Source organism: Andrographis paniculata, unplaced genomic scaffold (genome assembly GCF_009805555.1).
Source record: "Andrographis paniculata isolate CXL003 unplaced genomic scaffold, ASM980555v1 Contig89END, whole genome shotgun sequence".
Taxonomy (NCBI): Eukaryota; Viridiplantae; Streptophyta; class Magnoliopsida; order Lamiales; family Acanthaceae; genus Andrographis; species Andrographis paniculata.
In genome coordinates, this window is record NW_026137627.1 from 1,612,970 (window position 1) to 1,637,130 (window position 24,161).

General features: G+C 30.4%; 2 protein-coding genes across 8 annotated transcripts; both read left to right on the forward strand.

Moving 5' to 3' along the window:
• Positions 1 to 8,155: 8,155 nt before the first annotated feature.
• On the forward strand, positions 8,156 to 17,148 carry LOC127242826 (cysteine-tryptophan domain-containing zinc finger protein 3-like). The gene is made up of 14 exons (XM_051262529.1): positions 8,156 to 8,787; positions 9,278 to 9,350; positions 9,442 to 9,572; positions 9,699 to 10,070; positions 10,171 to 11,480; positions 11,749 to 12,197; positions 12,334 to 13,973; positions 14,053 to 14,189; positions 14,467 to 14,627; positions 15,364 to 15,521; positions 15,669 to 16,049; positions 16,123 to 16,267; positions 16,356 to 16,642; positions 16,936 to 17,148. The coding sequence occupies exons 1-11, from the start codon at positions 8,638 to 8,640 to the stop codon at positions 15,861 to 15,863; spliced, it is 4,776 nt and encodes a 1,591-aa protein (XP_051118486.1). The 5' UTR covers positions 8,156 to 8,637; the 3' UTR covers positions 15,864 to 16,049; positions 16,123 to 16,267; positions 16,356 to 16,642; positions 16,936 to 17,148.
• Positions 17,149 to 18,933: 1,785 nt separating this feature from the next.
• Positions 18,934 to 24,083, forward strand: LOC127242830 (uncharacterized). Of its 7 annotated transcripts, XM_051262533.1 has the most exons (15): positions 18,934 to 19,062; positions 19,157 to 19,205; positions 19,375 to 19,436; positions 19,703 to 19,742; positions 19,822 to 19,874; positions 20,165 to 20,347; positions 20,479 to 20,644; positions 20,890 to 21,218; positions 21,285 to 21,401; positions 21,502 to 21,626; positions 21,740 to 21,834; positions 21,913 to 22,004; positions 22,397 to 22,533; positions 23,814 to 23,889; positions 23,960 to 24,083. In XM_051262533.1, the coding sequence occupies exons 1-14, from the start codon at positions 19,033 to 19,035 to the stop codon at positions 23,884 to 23,886; spliced, it is 1,551 nt and encodes a 516-aa protein (XP_051118490.1). In that variant the 5' UTR covers positions 18,934 to 19,032; the 3' UTR covers positions 23,887 to 23,889; positions 23,960 to 24,083. The 7 variants fall into 7 exon arrangements, with proteins under 7 accessions (XP_051118490.1, XP_051118489.1, XP_051118492.1 ...); XM_051262532.1 differs by lacking the exon at positions 23,960 to 24,083 and having other exon boundaries at positions 23,814 to 23,945; XM_051262535.1 differs by lacking the exon at positions 23,960 to 24,083 and having other exon boundaries at positions 19,825 to 19,874; positions 23,814 to 23,945.
• The last annotated feature ends 78 nt before the right edge of the window (positions 24,084 to 24,161 follow it).

The following is a 24,161-nucleotide window of genomic DNA, read 5'->3' on the forward strand; positions in this document are numbered from 1 at the left end:
TTAATTTTATTTTAAACTTTTTTATTTTATTATTTTTTTAAAATTTTAATTAAACTTAGTTATTTTAATATTAATTTATAATTATTTATATTATAGAATAATTATTTTCACTAATACATTTTTAATTATTTATTAATTATATTCTCCTAAAATACCGTGTCTACAACACGATATGTGTGAGAGAGAGAGAGTACTAATTTTGATGCCAATGATTGCATTGTTATTTAAGGAGGATTTGCCTTTTTGCTTCTTTTTTTTTTTTTCTTTAGTTGTTATTTAAATAATACTTTTATACGGATTTGTTTAGTTGAAATTTGAATATTGTTGCATATTATTTGAAACTGAAAAAAGTATTTTTTTATGAAAATTGTATCATTTGAATAGCATTGGTTTTAAGTTAAAATGTCAAAAGAACAAACCCATGATAGTGGAAAAGAATATTATATTTTTAATAAAAATATATTGGTTTTGTTCACTTTAACTATCTTAATAATATTTAATATTTTGTATTGAATTGTTAGATTGTTTGTGAGTAAATAAATTATATATCATATATATTGTATTAATGTGTATATATTTTATATATTTTTTAATATTTATAGAAAATTACACCACCAGAAAAATTGAATAAACAACTTTTAGATTATACTAAAAATTATTTTTATATTTATAACATCATATCAAATTTGCAAATTTAAAATTTAAACCTCCGGCAAAATGCACTTTAAATTATTGTTTCCCCTCAAATTTTTTTAAAACAAAATTGGAAAAAATAAAAAAATAAAAAAATATATAATGTATTAACATTTATCATTTCGTCCCTTAACAATTTATCAATTTTTTCATTTTGATCCGTCCCATAACAAAATATTCATTTCTTTTTTTTAGTAATTGTATTATCTACCTAACATTACAAATACACTTTCAATTTATAATATATTACACAAATGTCATGATCTCTATATCATACAATACTAATAGGGTTAATTTAGTATTTTTACCTTTATTTCTATTTTATCTCAATATAATACTAATATTTCTAAAACTTCGTGTAAAAAACAAATGAATATATAGATATGAGATGGATGGAGGATACGGATATTAGATACGGTCGGTGAATAACTAAAATTATAGTATTAAGAACATTGATTTATATATTGATTGTAAATAAATGTACATAAATATTTTGAATACAATTGTATGGAATATTAGCTTTTAATAGAGATCTTTTAAATTGTTATAAGCACATTATTAATTTTCATGTATGTTTGTTAATTATTCAGTTCAATATTGAGTTTTCTAATTCAGTAGAATTGTCTTAGCATGACAACCACATGCATTTCAAAAATGGTGCTTTTCTTTTTATTTATTATTTTTTTTATATTTTATAAAAATATTATATTAAATATTTATTTTCTTAAAATATATGCCATCTTCTTGTTGGAATTCAATATAATGTTAAGGCATTCATATTTGCTGGTAGGAGCCGGGGAATAATAATATATAGAACGCCGAATATATAATTAAAAAAATATTAAAAATAGTACTTCCTCCATCATCCAATTGTGTATTTATTTGACCCGTCATTCAATTGTATGCTTATTTGATCAAACACGGGTTTTAAGAAAAATATGTAAGAATAGACATTTTTATTATTTTTTTGTAAAAAAAAGTGGTTTTTTTTTACTAAAAAAAAACGGGAAAAAATTTGGATGACAACCAAAAAAGAAAAGTAAGAATATATTTGAATGATGGATGGAGTATTATTTAATTTTATATAGCATAATATATACTCCCTTCATCCCACATTGGATATCTGGGTCACCGTAGACACGAAAATTTAGGATAAATATAATTAGTAGATAATTAAGAATGTATTAGTAAAAATAATTATCCTATAATATAATATAATAATTATAAATTAAAATTAAGATAACTAATTACTTTAATTAAAATTTTTAAAAAAAATAAATTAAAAAGTTTAAAATCAGATTAAAGTATATAATCATTTTTAAAAAAATAATAATATGAGATGTGAGACAAATAAAAACGGCAATATAGACATGGTATGTGAGACGGACGGAGTATTATTTTATATCCACTTAATAAGTACATATTTTTTGTTGTCTGGTCATAAAATACTCATTTTATTTTTATAAAATGGTGTAAATATTTTTCTTTATACTTATTTATATAAATATTTTTACAATAATTTTATACATTATAAGAATAAAATATTTTTTTATAAACAAAACTATGATCATTATTATTAAAATACAATATTTATTAAATTTTGTGTTAAAAAATAAATATTTACTTTTTAATGGATGAGGAGGGTACATAATATATATTGTCTATTTTCATTATATATTTTAGGTTCTTGATTGTCGGACCCATAATAATAATAATAATAATAATAATAATAATAATAATAATAATTTGTATTAAAAATATATAAATAATATATTTGCTGTTAATTATGATGTGTAATTAATATGTGGTGCAAAACAAAAACAAGCCCTTCAGTGAAATTTTATCTTATCCCTGCGGATTGTCAATGCTACGCAATCAAGAGGGTATTTTCGGAAGGGTATTTTAGGATGTGTATGTTACGTAGAGTAGAAAAATATATATATTTTTTTATTTGTTTAAATCAAAGAAATTAAATTTAAGAAATTGATTTTTTTTTTCTTTTTAATTTTTTTCACATGTCTAGAGAAATAAAAATACATGAATATTGATTGTTTGTTAATATTTTCTAAAAAACAATTTTTCTGCTATAATTTTTACTAAAATTAAATAGTAAACCCTAAACCCCAAAAATTAAATAAACAACAAAAACTCAATTGAAACCCAACAAACACTTGGGGTGTGTGTTTTTTTTTGGATTTGGATTTTGAATTGAGATTTGAATAGTAAAAATTTTGAATTGGAATAGTTGTATGATGTGATATAAATAAATGTTGATGTGATGTTCTAAATGTAAAATTGATTTTTAGTATAATATAAAAAATAAAAAATAAGTGTTTGATTTGATGTTCTGGAAAAAAAAAATTCGATGAACAGTATAAATCCAATCCAATCCCCCAAACAAACACACCCCAAGAGCGTGTTCACTTAATATTTTTAAATGAACACTTATTTTATGATAAATATAAAAAATTATATCGATATTATTAAAAATATAATTTTGTATTAAATTATTAATTTTTTACGAGCGAATAAAATACATATTCTAGAAATAATGTTTATATGTATATATTGTAATTTTTTTTTTTTATAAATTTATAAAAGATTGTATCACACACAAAAAATAAATAAATAAAATTAAGTGAACAAACTCACCGTATCTTTATTGAGAATATTGAGAATAGTAAATAAAGTGTATTGACATATTCAGTATGTTCACTCAGTGATCATTTGATGAAAATTGATGGTATTGACTTGTGTTAGTAATATAAAAAATAATATTTTGTATTAGTAATATATAAAAAATACTCCATTCGTTTCAATATAATAATTGTTTGTCATTTTTGTCCGTCTTAAAACAATAGTCTCATTTTCATAAATAATCATATCACCATAAAATCATCCATATTTTTTCATTATTATTACACAATTGACACTACTTTTTACACTAATATACTCACAACGGCAAAAAAGTCATTTATCCGTAGTTTTTACCGACCACCAATATAATTTCAATATTTCTTAAATTCCGTGTCCAACACAATAAGACTATACTTTTGGGACGGAGAAAATAATATTTTGTGTTGAATAGTTTATTTTTTATGAATGAATAATGTATATATGATATTAATGTATATGTATATTTATATTTTTTAATAATATTTATGAAAAATTATTTTAGAAATATTGAGTAAATAAACTGATTGAAAATAAGGAAAACTCATGTCAAATACAATCTAAAATTTGTATATTAAATAAATAAATATACATAAATAGGAGAAAATAAGTAGCTAAATCTTTTATTTTTGGAGATAAATTTTAATCTCTCCGTCCCTTAATAATTTATTTATTTTTTTATTTTGGTATGTCTCACAAAGTATTTATTTCATTTTTTTAGTAACTGTACTATCTAACTAACATTACAAATACCATTCTAATTTACAATGTATTACACAAATATCATTACTTTTATATCATACAATACTAATAAAGTTAATTTAATTTTTTTACCTTTATTTCTATTATATTATAATATAAAATTAATATTTCTAAAATTTCGTATAAAAAGTAAATGAATATATAGATATGAGACGGATGTAGTATTATTTTTTAATAAGCGAACTAGCTAGGTATTAGTAGATGTCATACTAGTAAAGATATAAACACACGTCTACAGCCAAAGGTTTGTGTACTAACAACTTTTTTTTTTTTTTTTGTTCATTAGATTTATTTTTTCCTGTAAAATAATATTATATTACTATAATAATTTTTTATTTAGAATATTGCATATAATTTTATTCATATCCATTTTTTTAAAAAAATATTCAAAATCCTATAAATACAATAATAAAAAAAAAGTAACCATTTATTTACATCATGGATGGTAAATATGCTAAAAAAAAAAGTATCTTTAAAGTAATCATTTGTCTTTCTACATAAAATATGTGAAATGGATGGTGCATTAAATTTAGTTATTTTTTTATTTAATTTACTAGTCAGTTTTCATGGTTTTTTTTTTAAAATTACTCCCTCCGTCTCGCATATCATGTCTGCTATACTGTAGACACGGCATTTTATGAGGGGTGTAATTAGTAGATAATTAATAATATATTAATAAAAATAATTATTCGATAATATAAATAATTATAAATTAAAATTAAGATAACTAATTAGTTTAGTTAAAATTTAAAAATAAATAAAATTAAAAAGTTTAAAATAAAATTAAAGTGTGTAATTATTTTTTAAAAAAAAGGAAAATGACGTGGTACGTGAAGGAAGTATTATTTACTCTTATAAATTATTATATTTAAGTTATTATTAAAAAAGACAACCAAAATAAATAAACGAATCACCAATCATATGTTAAATGATAGTCTTTATAAATTGTAAAAAAAAAAAAAAAAAATGTCTTTACAATTATTGGAAGAATTATGGACGTATTGCTTTATCAAAATTTTCCCAAATTTTTATTATTCATTGAATATATATACCAATTATTTTTTGGAAAATTATATTTCGATTAATATTTTTATACATATTTTTTACTGGCATATATTTAATATTTTGCAGATGATGATAGAATATGAAAAATAATAAAAATAAAAAATTGATGATAGTTAATCTATTAAAAAATTAAATAAAATCCCGTACGGGTGTGTTTGTTTTGGGGGATTGGATTTTAAATTCACTATTCATTCTATTTTTTACTCTAAAAAACATCAAATTAAACACCTATTTTTTATTTTTTTATACTAAATTAAAAATCAATTTACATTCAAAACATCACGTCAACACCTATCTATATCACATCATACAATTATTCAAATTCAAAATTTTAATATTTAAATCACAACTCAAAATCCAAACCACCGGACAAACACACTATGAATATTTGTTCTAAAAAATAACTTGAAATTCGATTTCAACAAACTGAAAATTATACATAGTGTCTCATTTATATTATTTTGAATATATATATATATATATATATTTATAGTAGATTAACAAAATAGTATCATATTAATGAACACATTTGTGTAAAATAGAAAATCTTAAATAAATTTGAATTTAGTGAGTGAAATGTGATGTGATATTTAGATAAATATGGATAAAAGTGAATAATAATTAGTAATTTATCAGTGACGGTAACATAATTATAAATAAAAATGAACAGTCTAGATGAGATAATCCTAAATTGTAAATATGATAATTTTAAATTGTAAGTGAAACAATACAAATAAAAAAAAAATAAAAAAATGGAATGTTACATAAATTCACATACAAAATATCATACTCTATATAAATGCAATTATTGGCAAATCATACTCCCTCTGTCCCATATCTAGGGGTGGGCACGGTTCGGTTATTTGCAAATATGCAGGTATTTGATAACCGAACCGAACCGAACAAATACCCAAAATCGCGAACCGTATTCGAACCGAACTGAACCGAACTGAAAATATTTGTAGTATTTGCAAATAATTCAAACCGAACCGAAATTAAGAAAAAAAAAATATATAAAAAATTAAAATTCTAACTAAATAAAAAATATTTGCAAATATTTCAAATATATGAACCGAAACTGAACCGAAACCGAACCGTATATAATTATTAATATAAATTTTAAAATATAATATTATAAATACATAAATATATTCGGTTCGGTTAACCGAATTGAAAAAAATATGAAAAACCGAACCGAACCGAACAAATATCAAATATGCAGTATTTGTTTTAGAACAGAATTTGCTCAGTTAACCGAAAATTCGGTGCGATTCAGTTCGGTTCAACGGTTCGACGATTCAGTTTGTTTTTTTTGCCCACCCCTACCCATATCTATATAGTGGGATAAAGTATAATTAAAGGTAAAAAGACTAAATTAACCTTATTAGTATTATATGATATAAAGGTAATGATATTTGTGTAAAATATTTGTAATATTAAGTAGATGATATCATTACTAAAAACAAAAATTAATATTTGTTATGGGACAAACAAAATAAAAAAATAAATAAATTGTTAAGAGACATATGAAATATTATTCAGAATAAACAACAAATTTATATTATAATAGATAATACATTATTTATGTTAATATACTCCCAATCAAATATATGGAGTAATAATACATACTAATAATAATAATCTAAATAATACATATTGCAATTAATTTCAGTACATTATATATATTTACACAACATACCTTTAAATATATACAACATATGTTTTCAATATGATGATTTAAAAAATCATTATGGTGAATGTGTGTGCGTTTTTTTTTTCTTTTTTTTTTTATAATTTTATTAGATATGAAAATTTATATTAATAATTTATATTTAATTATTTATTTTTATGAGTAAATATAGGGTGTGTTTGTTTAAGGGATTGAATTATATTTCTACTGTTCATCCTATTTTTTCCCTCCAAAAATATCAAATCAAACATCTATTTTTCATTTTTTATATTATACTAAAAATCAATTTTACATTCAAAACATCACGTCAACACCTATTTATATCACATCATATAACTATTCAAATTCAAAATTTTTACTATTCAAATCTCAACTCAAAATCCAAATCTCCAAACAAACACACCCATAGTATATATAATATACTACGTTGGTCGTAAAGGTTATATTTATCTTTTGCGTCATTTTATTTAACATTAAAAATATCGTTATAGTATAATTTTTTTCATAAATATCATTATATTACTATTATAAATCATTAATAGTTTAAAATTTATGGATTTATTTTTTATTTTTTGTGAAAAAAATTAAATATATTTTTTTAAAAAAAATTAATATATTATACGTATTTATTATTTTTATATTATCTTAAAATGAGGCAAATAAAAAGTAAAATAATGATATTATAATATAAATTTATTAATAAATTGATAAAATAAGATAAGATAATTAGAAAAAATAATTACAAAATTGTTATTATAATTAAAAATAAAAGTAATAAAATTATTGATAGATAAAATATACATAAATTTAACTAACAATAAAAATAGAATACGGATGTAATTTTTACTATCCAAAAAAATATTAGGTGAGATGCATTTTTCTTTATTTGACCTATAAATTAATATATACTATTATGTATTAATTTAGTTCAATAATGATTGTTGATTCAAACCGTAACTGAATTGACAATCTATTACTGTGATGACGTGGCAGAATACTGGCGGTCGATTACTATGCTGGCAGAGGAAGATCAAAGCCGTTGGATCGAACCACAAATTTACTGCGGTGTGCTGTTAAGAGTAATTCACAGTTAGTTATCGAAAGCCCTAAAAGAAAACATTTTACGTATATTTAAAATCGTTTAAAATTATCTATTAATTTCCTACTATTTTAAAATAATGGAGTAATTAAGGAATCTCAATTAAAATTAATTAATTAATTAATAGTAGTAATAATTTAAAACAAAGAAGAAAACACAAAAAACAAACTACAGGCAGCACCAAACCCGGACAGACCCCTTTCTCGCTCTAGATTTTCCGGTTTCTCTCTCTAGATTTCTGTGTTTGTTCTGTTCATCAATTCCACCTTCTCAGATCGAATAATACGATCCATTCTTCCACGATATGTGAAGTCAAAAGAGCTATCGTGATTCATAGCGTGTTCGATTTTCGTAAATTTGTTGTCCTCACTGAATATTGGTACACGCGTCTGCGAGGAGTAGATTTTTTTGGTTTTTTTCAATTTTATTTCTAGTTGTATTCGTGTTAGGTGAAGCAATTCAACTGTAAATCTGATCAAAAAGAAGGATACGATTGATGCGTTTTCTGGATTTTCGTTACTGTGAGATGTGTGTGTTTGAGATTTTTGGAGAAAAGTAAAGAGTTGAATAAAAAAAAAAGGCTTACTTTTGGGGGAGAGTTTTGCTTATTAAGCAATTTATTTTACTTCTTTTATTTGTGTAATATATTGGTTTGATGATATCTGTGGGTAGTAGGGATGGGAGGAAGAGTTTAGGGTCAGGTTTTGAGATGGAAGATGCTGAGCTTGAAGAAGGGGAAGCTCTTAGCTGTCATGATGAGGGCGAAGATTCTACAATAGACCCTGATATTGCCTTCTCTTACATTGTAAGAATCTCCAATTTTATTCTGGTCATATCATCAATTCATTGCGTTGATCAGAGCCAGCCATTGATTGATTAATAAAAAGCTTGGTAAAAACTGAAGAGGTGTTATTCTGTAGAGTGATCGGTTAGGGTTGATTGTTGTGATCCTTTTGATTGTCTCATAACTGTGAATTTTAGCTTGCTTAAATAGGAAGATCAACAACTCTTAATTAACTTCTATTATAGGATGGACAGTTGTTCATTTTCTTTGTTTTCTCTACTTGTGTAGTTAGATGATAGGGAATCAAAGTATCTAAAAAATGGAAAAGAAAGTTGCTTTTGTTTGTCTGATGTCTGAGGATCCTTCCATTCTGAGGAGTGAACAGATAAGGATGGGCAAATTTAAATGTACTTGTTGGGGATATGGAACTTAATTGGTGACATGCCATTATTGTTTTTAACTTCGAGAATTTGATTCACAATTACTTAATAGAGATTATGCTCTTTTGAAGGAGGAAAAAATCGAAAATGTTTTGGGGCATTTCCAGAAAGATTTTGAAGGTGGTGTTTCAGCTGAGAAATTGGGTAAGTTGAAAAGGGACCTACCTTCTTCTGTTAGGGCTGTGTATGTGTTGGTTCGAAAGACTTCTAAACAGATATTTGATCACTTAAACAGGGGCAAAGTACGGTGGCTATGGTTCATTTTTACCTACTCATTGTCGGTCGCCATCTTGGTCACACACAAAGAGTCCAGCAGAGGCTCATAACCATGATTCGCCAAGGTCCCCTAGAAGGCTACAAGTAGAGGTGGATGTTGTTCAACTTCATCTAATTAATTTATGTTGAAATACTGTTGCTTAAAAAAGGACCTACAATGTTTTGTGTAACATGAAATTCAGGAGACTTGAGCAATTGATTTGTCTATGGTTTTAGGATCAAAGACGAAACTCAATTGCACCATCAAGTGCTTATCTGTCAGTGATACCTCGCGCTGCTTCGGGAAAGGATTCACTGTTGGAACGTTCCATTAAGCACAGCAGGTTACAACCTAAACAGGATGAAGGATCCAACACTAAAACTGGACGCAGCAAGGGGCCTGCAAATTCTTCTGAACAGAGGACCCTCAAAGTTCGAATCAAAGTTGGCTCAGAAAATCTATCGATGCAAAAGAATGTTGAACTCTATAGTGGACTTGGTCTTGTAGTCTCTCCATCATCATCATTAGATGACAGCCCAGCAACTAGTGAAAGACACGGTGCTAAAAATTTGCATATGTCAGAGGAATCTCCTACCAGTATTCTTCAGGTAAAGTATGATATTGATTTCTGAAAACATTTGTAGTTAATTTGGATTCCTTTTCTGATATGATTCTAAATGTGCAAAATTTACTGTTTTACTTGAGCAGATTATGACATCGCATCCACAGGAGCTACTTCTATCTCCTCTATCAGAAGATCTGATTCATCTAACGGAAAAAAGGAAGAGCTCTGATAATAAACATGTGGAAAATGCAAGCATAGAAAGCTCTGGGGTACTGGGAAATGGATATCTCTTTAGTGAAGGCAGTCAGAAAATCCTTGAGCAGAAAAAGCGGAAGCCTAATGAAAAGGATGGAGATTTCTATGCAGGTTTGCCCATTCGGAAAATTAATGGAAGAAAGGATTATACATTTCCTCACCTAAAGAAGGAAAATGAAGCTGATATGGACACTTTGGGATGCGAGGAAATTGTCTCAAAAGCTTTGAAACTTCCACTTTTATCTGGTACTCAGGGTGCTATTACTGACTATGCAAAAGATGCGACCACTGCTACGAATTTCCCTTTAAATGCAGTGAATGATGAAGTGAAGGAAGAAACCTGGTCTACGTTCATGGAGGAGGAACATATAGATAGCAAATTGGTGTGTTCATCAGGCAAGGTTTCTGAATCTAAAAAGGGGAATTTTTCACATCCCGCGGCTTTCCCTCATACTACTGCACCCCTAGAAGAAAAATGTCATGATATTGAACAGTCTGGGTCGAATATCTCTAAGGGTAGAAAAGGTCCTAGGGCTTCTGAAACCTCTGAACAGTCAAAAGAGAATCTCAAAGGAGGATCTGTTAATATAGATGGTGTAAAACGATCTTCTGAGAAATCATCTAATGGGGGCAAGAGGAAACAAAAATTTGGGGTTAGTGCTCAAGCTGCATTTATGGGAAAAGATGAGTCAAAGGGTGAATCTTCATTGACTTATAATGCTGAGAAAAACTGTCATCTGAACTCTCTTGTCCCCAAAAATGAGTCAAATGATCTCCAAAAGGTCCATGAAAAATCAGGGGATCGATATAAAGACTTTTTTGGAGATATTGAATTTGAAAATGATGATAATGAATCAATTTCAGGGGAGATGACTTCTTTTGGAGGTTTAAAAAATCAGGGCTTAGTTGCAAAGAAGGGCTCAAGCAAACATAACATTCTGAAAGAAAAATGTACTGATGAAAATTTGGAAAAACCACCACGTCGACCTCTAGATCCAGATACCCATCCTAGGCACAATGGCCACCTGGATCCTCTCCATGAAAATGGCACTAGTTCTGAACATCCAACTGGTACAGTTCCTCTGGTCAAAGAAGATTGGGTTTCATGTGACAAGTGTCATAAGTGGAGACTTCTTCCAGTTGGTACAAATCCTAACAGTCTTCCGCATAAATGGATTTGTAGGATGCTTAATTGGCTGTAAGTTCTTTTAATTCCACTTTCTTATTTTATCCGATTGTTATTTTTCTATGATTGGTTGTTTTGTGATGAACTTATTGGAAGGAGCTGAAGTCTAACATAGCACTACCAGTTGATTGAATATATCAGTTTCTGCTTTTGATGATCAGATATTGTTGCAATAGTTAATTAGTGATGCTGAATATTGTCGATGCTGACAGGAATTCGAAATCTGTAGCACATGTATAAAGTTTTCTTTATGTAACTTTACTGCTTGCTATTCCTATAGGCCTGGAATGAATCGCTGCAGTATCCCAGAGGAGGAGACAACTAATGCTCTGATGGCCCTGTATAATCCTGCTGCTCCATTTCCTGCCCGCGCTTCTGAGAATCAAGATATTTGGGTTAATAACCCTGTTGGGACTTCAGTGGGCATGACCTCAGTTGATGCTAGTTATCCTGATTATGGTCACCAGACCATGACGTTGAGTGGGAAGAAAAGAAATGAGACAATGAAAGCATCAGATAAAACTGATCTAGATGGTTCCACCAAGCCATCTAACTTACGAAAGAAGAACCTCGGTGCATCTGGCAGAACAAGAAATTTGAGCAGCAAAAGTCGCTCGCCTTCTCTAGACTCACGTGGGTATCAACATATGCCACAATCAGCTAGTACATTTGAGAAGTATAATGATGTTAAAAAGGAAAAAACATCACATGTTAACAATGCTGGTCAAGGTATGCTCTTAAAAATCCATTACTCTTTCAGTAACGCATTAACAGTGCCCGACTAGGATTATTATGACATTAACTTATTTTAGCTATTTTAGCTTCTTGGATTTGTATTTCTTATTGCTTCATGTGGCATGTACAGATCGAAACAGAAAGATGAAAAACAAACAAGAGCCTGATCTGGAGGTTTCTAGGGCTTCCAAAAGAATCAAGAGTGAGGACTTCCACTTTGATGACGATAATTGGACTTCTGACAACGGTGGCACATCATCAAAAGCTGGCCGTGGCTCTTCCAGTTTGTCAAACAATATATCAGATAATGATAGATATAAATATAACCACCGTGAAGATTTGGGCATTGAAACAAAGAATGTGGTCTCGGATATGAATGCAGGAAAACATGTTCAAAACTTTTCAAGAGATAATTTACTTCACGCAGGAAAATGTGAGGAGTCTGTTAGGAAGAGAAAAATGAAGGAACCTAATACCTCACAATTTCGTCCTGAATCCATTTCCAATTTAGGACGGGGGTGGCATGAGTGTAGTGATTTTGTGGAAGAAATGCATGAGAATGACCATAGGAAAGAAAAGAAACCTAGAGTGTCCAAGTCTGGTGGAAAAGAAACCAGTGGAAGTAAAACCAATATAGGATCTGACAGAAAGAGTAAGGGCATAAAAGACCAGTATAATGGGCTGTATCTGGGCAACAATCAGGCTGCAGCTGACTATTTGAAAAATGATGTGGGTTCTGTACAACCTTCGCTTGCCGCCAATTCTAGCTCCTCCAAGGTATCTGGTTCACATAAACACAAAACTGGTGGCCTGGAAGTGAAGGGTTCCCCTGTTGAATCAGTATCTTCATCTCCTTTGAGATTTTGCAATCCTGATAAGGTCACATCATCAATGAAGCACCTTGATGGAAAAGATGATACTCATGATTTTGGCTCTCTATCTGCTGCTAGTCCAAAAAAGCCTTCGGCTGGTGAAGGAGGACGAAATGACAGGGAAGGACTGGTGAAAAATCAGGTTACTGGAGCCTATAGTGATAAGTTGTGCCAAACTAATCAGTATGGCAGTGTAAAACAGTATTCGGAACAACCTGAAGCTGAAGAAAAAGTGAATACTCATCCATCTGACAGTAGTGGATTTCAATCCAAGAAATCAGGAAAATGGGCTTCTAAGGATAAGGTTCATACTTCTGGGTCTGTCTTGGATAAAGTCAATGTGAAGGCTTTGGACGACAAGTTAAAGAGTAGAAGAAGCAAGTCTGATGAGAAATCTGGCAATCCTAGTAAGGGTGAGAAGTTTATTCCAAAGAAAGACACCGCTGGAGGAACATTGGGTGAGAGCAGTAAAGGACAAAGTCAAAATAAATTTGGTCATGATGGATCTGATTCTATTAAGGGCAAAAATAAGGAGCATGGAAATGATAAATTATCAAGAAAAAACAGCCATGCAGAAGTTAGTCGGAGTGAAAAGTCACACTCGCTTCCGCCCTCAGCGAAGGCCCAGACTGAGACAGTGCCTGGATTGCAGAAAGAAAATGGTCTGAAAACTATGGCAGTTGAAGCATGTGATAATGGTGATGCACAAAAGGAACTAAACCAAAGAAAGAGAGCTGAGAACCCAAATGGTAAACCTATAAGACATCCAACTCCAAATTCCCACAAGGCAAGGGATGTTGATGCCCCGAGTCCTCTTCGAAGGGATTCCTCTAGTCATGCAGCTAATCACGCTTTAAAAGAGGCCAAGGACCTCAAACACCTGGCTGATCGTCTTAAGGTTTGTGTATATTTTTGGAATACTGTACAGCTTACTTCCATTTTCATTCATGCTCCATAACAGTGCTCCTTTTATGTAGAATTCTGGGTCCAGTGAAAGTATAGGTTATTATTTCCAAGCTGCCCTTAAATTTCTCCATGGAGCCTCTTTGTTGGAGTCTGGGAGCAGTGAAGCGAACTCAAAGCAAATATACAGTAGCACCGCAAAACTCTGCGAGTTAGTTTCTGTTACACCTATATTATATTGACTTAGAAAAATGTTAATGCTTAATTGTGATTTTATCTGGGTGACGCCAAGTCTTGGATTGATTTGGGAAAATATTTGCATTCTTTTGTTATTGATTTGCATTTATATGAGTTGGAGCTAAGCCTATATTTCTCATTCTTCCAATAATTAATTATTTGTTGTATCAATTGGAGAGCTATATGGCGTCAAGTCAAAAAGAAAAAGTATTCGAGTTCGATCTTGTTTATAAATAGTTGTTCTCTGGTAGGTTTTGCGCCCATGAATATGAAAAGCTAAAAGATATGGCTGCTGCTGCTTTGGCCTACAAGTGCATGGAGGTGGCTTACATGCGAGTGGTTTATTCTTCACATACTACTACAAACAAGGACCGGAAGGATATACAACAAGCTCTGCAAATTGTTCCCTCTGGTAATGTTTCGGATATAATGTATTTATTAATGTTTTGAATAGAACATATTGTTGCCAATAGTTCCCATACTGTTCTCAACAAAGATTATGATAGAGGAAGTTGTGTTAGGTGGTATTCATTTATTGGATTATTATCAAAATGGCGTTAAACATTACACTTAACTCTCTCATCTATTTAGAGTTGCTACTATAGACTGATGGCTTTAAATTATATTTCACTCCCTCTGTTTATTTCTTTGAGAATCCTATTTGTTGAAATATATTTTAGATAGATATTTCAATTCATTTCTATATCTATATCTATGATTTAGCTAGACTTAGTTTGTTATGACAGATTTTCTAAACACCTATATATGTATATATGTATATATATATATACTTTCCTTTCATTTTTCTCTTGGAATGAAATAATAATTTATTTCCTATTTCTCTATATAGTATCAGAGCCTATTTTTTTCTTGGAATAAGCACATTTTACTAATCCACGTTTTTCCGGGTACATCTCCGTAACTTGGAATGTGCCAAGAGGATTGCCTTTCGAATCTGAGATTTCCTACCACTTCTAAAATATATTTTAACACTATTAATATAGTGTAAGTGGTTTGATTTGTGATGTAATTATTAAATTATCAAGGCTGCCCTGATATCCCCTTCAAGTGCTAATTTAGTTTCATCAATCTTAAGCAGCTTTGACATCTTTTTATGTTTTATTTTACTGATTTATTATCTGGTTCAGGGGAATCTCCTTCCTCGTCAGCATCTGATGTTGACAACTTGAACCACCAAACAACCGACAAGGCAGCGTTGGCTAAAGCTGCTAACTCTCCACAAGTTCCGGGAAGCCATATTATCACTTCACGCTATCGTTCTGGTTTCTTGCGTATTCTAACTCTTGTAAGTATAATTAGTTGTTCATTTGCTCATATCAAATATTTATAATAGCATTGTTGTGTATTGGTGTTAGTCTCTAAAATTTTTAGCCATCTATGTCAATTAGAAGGTCGATTAATCTGATTGCAATTTGAATAATTTATTTTGCAGGCACAGGATGTTAACTTTGCCATGGAAGCTTCAAGGAAATCAAGAATAGCTTACACAGCTGCCATTTCCCGGATGGAAGAAACCTCTCAGAGAGAGGCTATATCATCTCTAAAGAAGGCACTTGATTTCAACTTCCAAGATGTCGAGAGTTTATTGCGCCTTGTTCGATTTGCAGTGGAAGCCATCGTTCGCTGAACTGCTTGTTATGTGCCTTATCATTTCTACCTCCTTCAGGCGGGAAAATTTTTGAGAGAAGCTCGTTCTTAGTGAATAACATACATAGTGTCAAATCATTCGTTCCACCAACCTTTCCCGTAAATATCTATACAGTAGCTGGTCGATTCCCAATACCTGTTCCTGTATAGCTGCTTTTGGACCAGAGTAAGCACCTAGTTATGGATTTTATTCATTTGATCTAATGTCGTAGCACTTAACTTTCAATGTTGCATTGCAGGGCTCCGTCATGTTATATACTATAAAGTTACGAGACAAAGAAAAGGGTTTCTGTACATTCTTGCTCATAATATCAAAAGTGACCCTAACGACCGGCTAAGTTCCAGTAAAACTCCCTCTTCGGGGAATAGGAATTTGCCCTTATGGTAATTTCTATCCCTCTTCTGCTCGCAGTAAATTCAAAATGTGCCCCTATATTCTGACTCTTCCTGTGTAATTTTATTGTTTTTGCAGGTCTGGTCACACAATATTCGCTCTTCCCCACTACTAAATTTACCTTTTCTATTCATCTTGACAATAGAATAAGGTCCGAAACTTGTTTATCCAAAGTACGTACATAAATTATGATCTTTTGTGATTACGTTGATGAAAGCATGGAAATGGTCGGTGGCGGCTCGTATGTACATTTTTCTGGGGTAGACTTTCTCCCGATTACAAACTGATGAGTTTGTGCGTATATTGCGTGTATGTTCCATTGGCCTTTATGGTATGGGTACCCGACAACCCTCGGATGTTGCTAGGTATTTTTCGACACTTATCTTTTTGTTTTTGTGCAAAGTTTGCTTATATAGCCGGCATTCTGAGATCTTCATTTAGTTCATTGCCACAGACATGTTTGTACAAATCTTTCGTGCAAAAATTGTTCGTTCTTCGTTATTTTCGATTTCTGCTGTTGGTGAACTCTTTATCTTTTGTAGACAATCCCTTTTGTAGCTCATAGGGGAAATTATTGTTTGGTGTTTTTAAGGATTATGAGTGGATTAATGTAATAGTGGTGTGGGGTTGGTTAATATGATATGTTGTTTTTATGCAGGAAAAAAGATAGAAATATTTGGAGGTTGTGAAGAGTGTTGCTTTGTTTATTTTGTTGCGACTTATAAGTCTCATATTTTGTGTTTATGTATAGAATAGAATAGAATAGTTGTGATTTAACGTTATGGTATGTCTGTATTTGTTACACTTACTGTTCCTTGTAAGAAAGAACAGATTGTCGATCTAAGTTATATATAAATAAATAATTACCCTATGCTTTCTCAAGTCAATTTTTTCTTGTACTCTATTCTGCTATTTGATTAAAGGGATAAATCTTTTATAGTCCTTACGTGGTAATATTATCATTTTGGTCTTTTGATTTGATTGAAGTTTGTATTATAAATTTGTAGTCATTAGAAAGATTATTGATCTATTTTTTTATTTTTATGTCCCATCAAAATATTTTTATTTTCTTATTTGGCAAAAATTTATGTCACAGTGTTGTTGTCCTCATAATTTATTTAATTTTTTTAAACAAATAATAATAGATTTGTTATAACTTTTTTTTACTTATTTAACTATTTTATTATTTTTTTAAATAATTTTTTTTATAATACATTCCAGTCATATAAAGTGTTTAATTATATAAAAAAAGATTAATTATGTGGGATAGATGAAAATGAAAATAATTGATGTCTTATATGGACGGAAATAGTATTTCATCCGTTCATTTGCTTACTTTCATTTTTCGTTGTCATCGAAAAATATTTTTATTTTTTTAAGTAAAAAATTATTTCACTTTTGTATTGTTTTTTATTATAAAAAAAAAAATCATAATTATTATTTATTTTTATTAATACGACGGACGGAGTATTAGTTTGGACGAAGGTACTATTGTTTTTTTGTATATATATTTATATATATATATTACCTAAATGGCAATTAGGCAATAAGTAACAAAATTATGCACATATTATATATTTATATTTTTATTGTGATAGAGGTAGTACAACATATTGTCCCATGGCATTGCTTGAGCAGAGATGACATTGATTAAATATGTATTATAGCACTAATATGAGTGAATTTTAAAAATAATAATATTTTGAATTTATATTAAAATAATGCTTTGATGAAATATTTTATGAAAAAAAAAATATATTATTTAAAATATATTTTATACAATAAAATATTTATATCTATTAGTTGCAAGAGAGAGAAAATTAGAAAAGAATAATTCTAAAACTTGAAAAAGAAAGAATACACATGTGTATTTATGTTTTGATTTATATTTTTAGATTATTCAAATCTATATTTTTAACATATAAAATGTTATATTGAATATTAAAATTTTTATTATAAATATCAGATTAAATAATTAACTTTATCTAAAAATATAAATGAACATTTGCTTTAAATATAAAAAAAAAACTATACTACTATATTCCTCTCTCGTAAGATAATAATGTATCTAGGCCAATGTTTAGTGAATATTATATATTCTAAAGATAGTTGATTGTATCTTTTATATGTTAAAATTATTGTACTTTATATTTTTAAATGGGATGGGATCTTTGCAAATAAAATCATCATATGTTGAATTAGAATATTGCGAATATTTTATAATTTTTTAAAAAATAAACAAAGATGTAATACGGTAAGAATAAATACATATTTAACTTATATACTACTATCTCCGTTTCATTCCAGAATTATTATATTTGGCACAAAATTTAAGAAATATTAATATTATATTAATAGTAAATAAAAAATATAGGTAAATTTTTTTTTTGCCTCCAAATAAAAATGATACACATATCTATTGCATTGAAATGGAGGTAATATATTATAAAAAAATTAGAATAGTATCAACATTTCTGAAAGATGTATACAAATGGAGCCTTATAATCTGGGCCTACAGATACTTCAACATTTAATAGTTCCACCTTATAAGGAACCTATTTTCGGCCCATCGTATATCCGTACAAAGGATTATTCTGTTCGGTTCGAGTGGGTAAATTTATTTATTTGCGATACCATTTACCAACTACAGTTGCTGTCTGGGTTTCCCATCAGATTGATCTCAACCTTTCTTTCACCGACCGGAGTGAGAGAGAGTTACAAATTTGGGCGGGAATCAGCAGATTGCGATTGCGCAATGTGGAGGTGGAGGAAAGCAGCATCCACAGTCCGTAAATTCCTCTATACTCATAAATTTATTTTTTCAGCTTCGCAGATAATGTTACATGTTCATCTATTCATTTGTTTTTGTCGATTTTTAGTTCGAAAATAAGGCGCAAGAAGACCACGACTCCGATCAGAGTATATCTGGTAAATATGGATCATGATGAAGCTTTGATTCTTCTTCTGCATTCAGTTTGTTTTTGGTTGATTATAAGGATTCTTAGCGCTTTGGTTCTTTTGCTGCACTCGCTGCAATTTGCTTATCATTGATTATAAGGCATCTTCGGATATCACTGTTGCTTTATGTGCCTCGCAGAAGAGGATGAAGGGGGTGATTGCGCCGGAAGTGCAATTTCCTTGTGTAGAGCTGGAGATAAGGTAGATTCTCAGATGAAGAATCAGTTGAATTATCTAAATACTCAGTGAAGTGGTTGTGCGCTCTTTTTATTTGCTTTCTACTTATGATAACGGTGGAAATGATCTATCAAATTATGATAATAAATTTAAAGTGGCGTTGCGCAAACTTCTAATTTGAATATCTTATCCTTGTTATGATTTGCAACTTAGTTGTATGGTTTTTTTGATGCTTCTTCATTTACTTTTTTACTATGAGGTGTTTGGTGACATAGACGTGCCTTTGGCAGGGAGGAATGCAGGTTCTCTCACAGCTTGAGATGCTTAGAGGTGATTTCAGCTATGATTAATTTAGGGCAAGTTCCCCAGTTTTTTTTTTTTTTTGTTAAATTTATCTGATGCAATGAAGCAGATTCGCATGAACTTCATCCAACTGAAGGGGAGTTCATCCCATCACAAGAGGTATAGGTTAAACTCTGAAAGTCTGCAATTTATATATTTGTCCCATTTAGAGAGAAGAGAGCAACGGTGAAATTCGATTCTCATCACATTAACATGACATATTTATTTATTTTCATATGAAGTAAGTTATTTCTTGAGATCATTGTGTAATTTCAATATGAAAAGTTGTTCCTAATTGCTGCTGTTATGTTTTCCAGAATTGATTTATGAACTAATACTATTACTAAAATTCAAATTTCCAATGAAGTTCAATGCATTGATTTGTGTCTGAAGGTTCTTGTTATTGGCAGAAAAAAGGGGTTTGCCTTGCCGATGATGACATTGAAAATCCTCTCTTCTTCAGCGGGGATAGTTCCAATCATAGCTCAAAGATTTCCCCCGCTGCCCGTAACCACATCAATAAAGAAACAGCCTGTTTACCAACGGTGGCTTCACTCTCACACACGAATGAAGAAATTATTTCTGATGACGAGGTATAGCACTACTTAGTTTACTACCAATTAAAATAGCTTAATCCTAAAGTTCTTGTATCTATGAAAGGGTGGGTGTTACTGCATTCATGGCAATAAGCTGTTTTCTTGTTTCTTCACGTGTGTTGTAATAGATAGAGGAAATAAGTTCCCCTATTCTTAAAAGTGCAAGAGAGGATATTGGTAGCACATGGTCTGAAGCAACTAGGGAAGCAGAGGCATTGAATTGTTTACACAAAAATTCTTTCCATTCCTCACTCCATGGCGCCTTAGTGAAAGAACGTAACTTGTATAAAAGTGGTAAGCAACTACGCATGCATTTTTAATATAAGTTATGGGGAAGAGATCATGTTGTATTTCTTCTATTTATGTTCTAACTGAGGTTTGCTATAGAAAACATGGTTCTGTAGAGAATGCATTTAAAAAAAATCATCATCATCTCAAAGAATAAGTTTCTTTTAAAAGTTGAGAATTGAGAATTTATTTTCCTGATTCTTGTTTAGAGATTGAGGGCTGTTTATTGAATCTAATGCATGAAACTGAAGGTGGAGGTGACCGAACAAAATCAAAGGCCAAATTTATATTTCGTTCACATTCGCGCACCGAAGATGCTTGTTTGGTTGTCACTGATCGGGATGGGAATACGTCATCCAAAAATATCACTGAAACAAATAACATTGGCGCTGCAGCTGCTGATGCTGTTGGACACTTTTTCAATGAGTCTAAGCTTATTACACTCGCAAAGGAATCAAAACAGACAGCGGAAGACATTGTTCCTTCAGAAACTGCCTATAAACACGAAGTTAGAGAACATGTGGCTGAATATCTCGACTGTGTCAATGAGCGTAATGATCTTCAAGGAAGTTTGAAACAGGTTGGCTTCTTAGTTACTGTTGTGCCCCTTCTTGTACCATTAATTTATCTTTCTAGAAACACACAGGGCATTAACAAAAGAAAATGGAGAGCACAGATGGCTTTAAACAGAAACGAGTCTTTATTGGGTGATCGAAACCGTGAGGATGTTAGTGACAGTAGTCCCTCTTGCAGTGATGATGAGGTACTTCTCGGGAGAAAATTGATTTTTGTGCACCTCTTGACCGTCATTTAGCATATGCAATTATTCATTTGTATTATTGACTGTTGAACCTTTTGCTTAGGAGAATCCTAAAAGTGTAAAGCCTATTCTTCGAAGGAGGGCTATGGTAGATCAATTTTGTGATGCCTTTGGAATGTCATCTGCGATCGATGAGAGACCATACATGGCTTTTCCAGGATCGTCCGGGTAGGTTTCGATCTTGAGCTTGCTCTATGATCGATGAACTTAGATAATGCAATACACCTTCCAAGACAAGTGCATTTATTTTCATTATTTGAATTTATTGAATTATACTGCAGTGGGGTGCATCAGAAGTTGCAGCAAGTGATGAAGATTGCAAAAGATACAGATATGGATTACTTAAAGTATACAAGTGCATCAAGCTGTTCCAAAGGTAAAATCGAACTTCAAACAGTCTACTATATCTAATCACGAAATGCATCATAGTACCCTAAAATATTTTCTTATTTAGACGAGAGGGCATGGATTCATGTGAGAATTTTATCAAGGTCATTGGAAGCAAAATTGATTGTTTGTTCCTGCGCTGCTGTTGAAGACAGCAAGGTTTGTTTACTACCATACTCTTTCTTCACAAAACATGAAATACTTGTTTTTTTAGCAGGCAATCACATGTTCTTGAATCCTATTAGAACCTTGATCCCTTCCTACTCTTCCTGGGGTGTGTTTGTTTGGGGGATTGGATTGGATTTACACTATTCATCCAATTTTTTCCCCCCAAACACATCAAATCAAACACCTATTTTTCATTTTTTATATTATACTAAAAATCAATTTTACATTCAAAACATCACATCAACACTTATTTATATAACATCAAACAACTATTCAAATCCCAACTCAAAATCCAAACCCCCAAACAAACACACCCGTGCTCTTGATCGAGAATTCATTTATATTACAAGAATTACAGTTCCTTGTCTCCTCTGTTTTATCAGAAATCACACGAGGAGAATAACTTCGAAATGAGAATGAAAGATGGAGCAGCAGCAGCCTTGACTGTTATCTTCAACCCAAGAGTGTGTAGTGATGTTGAGCTTGAAGTGGGCAACCTGATTTGCATACATCATCCATGGTATGAGTTGCTTAACTTCATAATATTTTCCAATTATACACTTTTCTTTAACCTAAGCCATTTAATTAGTGGACCGCATATTTAAGATTCAGAGCTAAAAATAAAAATAAAAAATAAAAAATCTTGTTTTCATAATTCATCTGGAACATTAGTGTCTACCATATTATAGATGATCCATATTATAGAGCTGACTCTGAGTGCATTCCACTTTCTGCTGGATGAAAAGGAATTAACTGGATCTGTATATGTATATCCATTCTACTACCTAGATGGCTTATGATTAATTTTATATTTTTGCCACGCGACGGATAATTAGCTGCGAAAAACAGTGGTTGGAGTTCATGTATTTGAAATTTCATTATCTGCACTACTTGAGAACCATAACCATACATATTATACACAAGCTTGATGATTTCCTACTCGAATTCAGTATTTTGAGGTAACATATTATTCATCAATTATAGTGATGACTTATGTTTTATACATCAATTCACTTAATTCCCCCTTCTTCATCAGTGCTATTGGCAGCAACATATTATCAACATTGGGGAGAGGTTGGGCAAATTCACTGAGTACATGATAGATAGCAAATAGTTTCAATACATGTGCTAATTGAAATTACGTGCTAACAGTTTATATTTATAGGATTTGTTATATGGACATATTTTTTGTGCAGAGAACAATATTAGTACTCCCTCAGGTCTCTTTTGAAAGGGGGGTTTTTTGGGATTTCGTAATAGATTAAAAATTGATGCTTCCTTTCATCGGTTACATTTACATTTTGCATAATTGTATTTAACATTAAAAATATTTTTATATTTGTATAATTTTTTTGTACAAATATCTTATTATTATTATTATTATAAAATACTGATAGAATTATTTTTGTCATTTTTTATTTATTGCATATTATATTTGGATATAATAATTAATATTACAATATTAAACGTGACTCTTAGAGCCGGATAGAAGTAGCAGCATTTTATTGGTTAGCGGAAGTGTGAAATTTTTTTTGACATTTTTGCTCTACTTTTTTGCCGGTATTAATGTATGATTACTTTTATTAAAAAATAAAATGAATGTTTTTAAGTGAGACAAACAAAAATAGTATAAATAGTATTTTGAATTAGGACGAAGATTATGTATTAGTGGTGACAATTTTTATGTGTTATACATTTGTGTTATGCTGATATAAATCTTGCATGTTGTTATTGGTGTCTATATGCTGAAATGATGACGTTGGTATTAATTGCTATTTGCTATGCTATCTTCTTGATCAGGAAGGAGATGCGGGTGAAGGGTAAAGACGAACCGATACTTTTGTGCTCATATTTCTCCCCAATCAAAACCTGACAGGTCGTCTACAATAGAATCAGTTATAACTGATGAACAGATTGATAAGAGTAAATTATTTTTACTCTGTTAGGGAGTTGAAGACCATGGACCGCGGATCGATCCTGGATCTTGCATTCAATCAACGGTGTGGATGCATCTGGATGTGGGGTCCATGGACTTCCTGCTGCATACCCAGCCGTTGCGTGTGGTTAAAGCCGTATTAAAACCACATTACGTGGCCTCTAATTAACGCACCCAAGGAAGGAGACAAGTACACATATATATGCCGACTC

Excerpts from the sequence above, each read along its gene's own strand:
- LOC127242826 (XM_051262529.1), top strand. The coding sequence starts at position 8,638 with ATGATATCTGTGGGTAGTAGGGATGGGAGGAAGAGTTTAGGGTCAGGT. Across the intron at positions 9,351-9,441 it reads TGTTTCAGCTGAGAAATTGG|GGGCAAAGTACGGTGGCTAT; the intron begins GTAAGTTGAAAA and ends TCACTTAAACAG. Across the intron at positions 14,190-14,466 it reads AGCACCGCAAAACTCTGCGA|GTTTTGCGCCCATGAATATG; the intron begins GTTAGTTTCTGT and ends GTTCTCTGGTAG.
- LOC127242830 (XM_051262533.1), top strand. The coding sequence starts at position 19,033 with ATGTGGAGGTGGAGGAAAGCAGCATCCACA. Across the intron at positions 21,402-21,501 it reads CCTCTTGCAGTGATGATGAG|GAGAATCCTAAAAGTGTAAA; the intron begins GTACTTCTCGGG and ends CCTTTTGCTTAG. Across the intron at positions 21,627-21,739 it reads GCTTTTCCAGGATCGTCCGG|TGGGGTGCATCAGAAGTTGC; the intron begins GTAGGTTTCGAT and ends ATTATACTGCAG.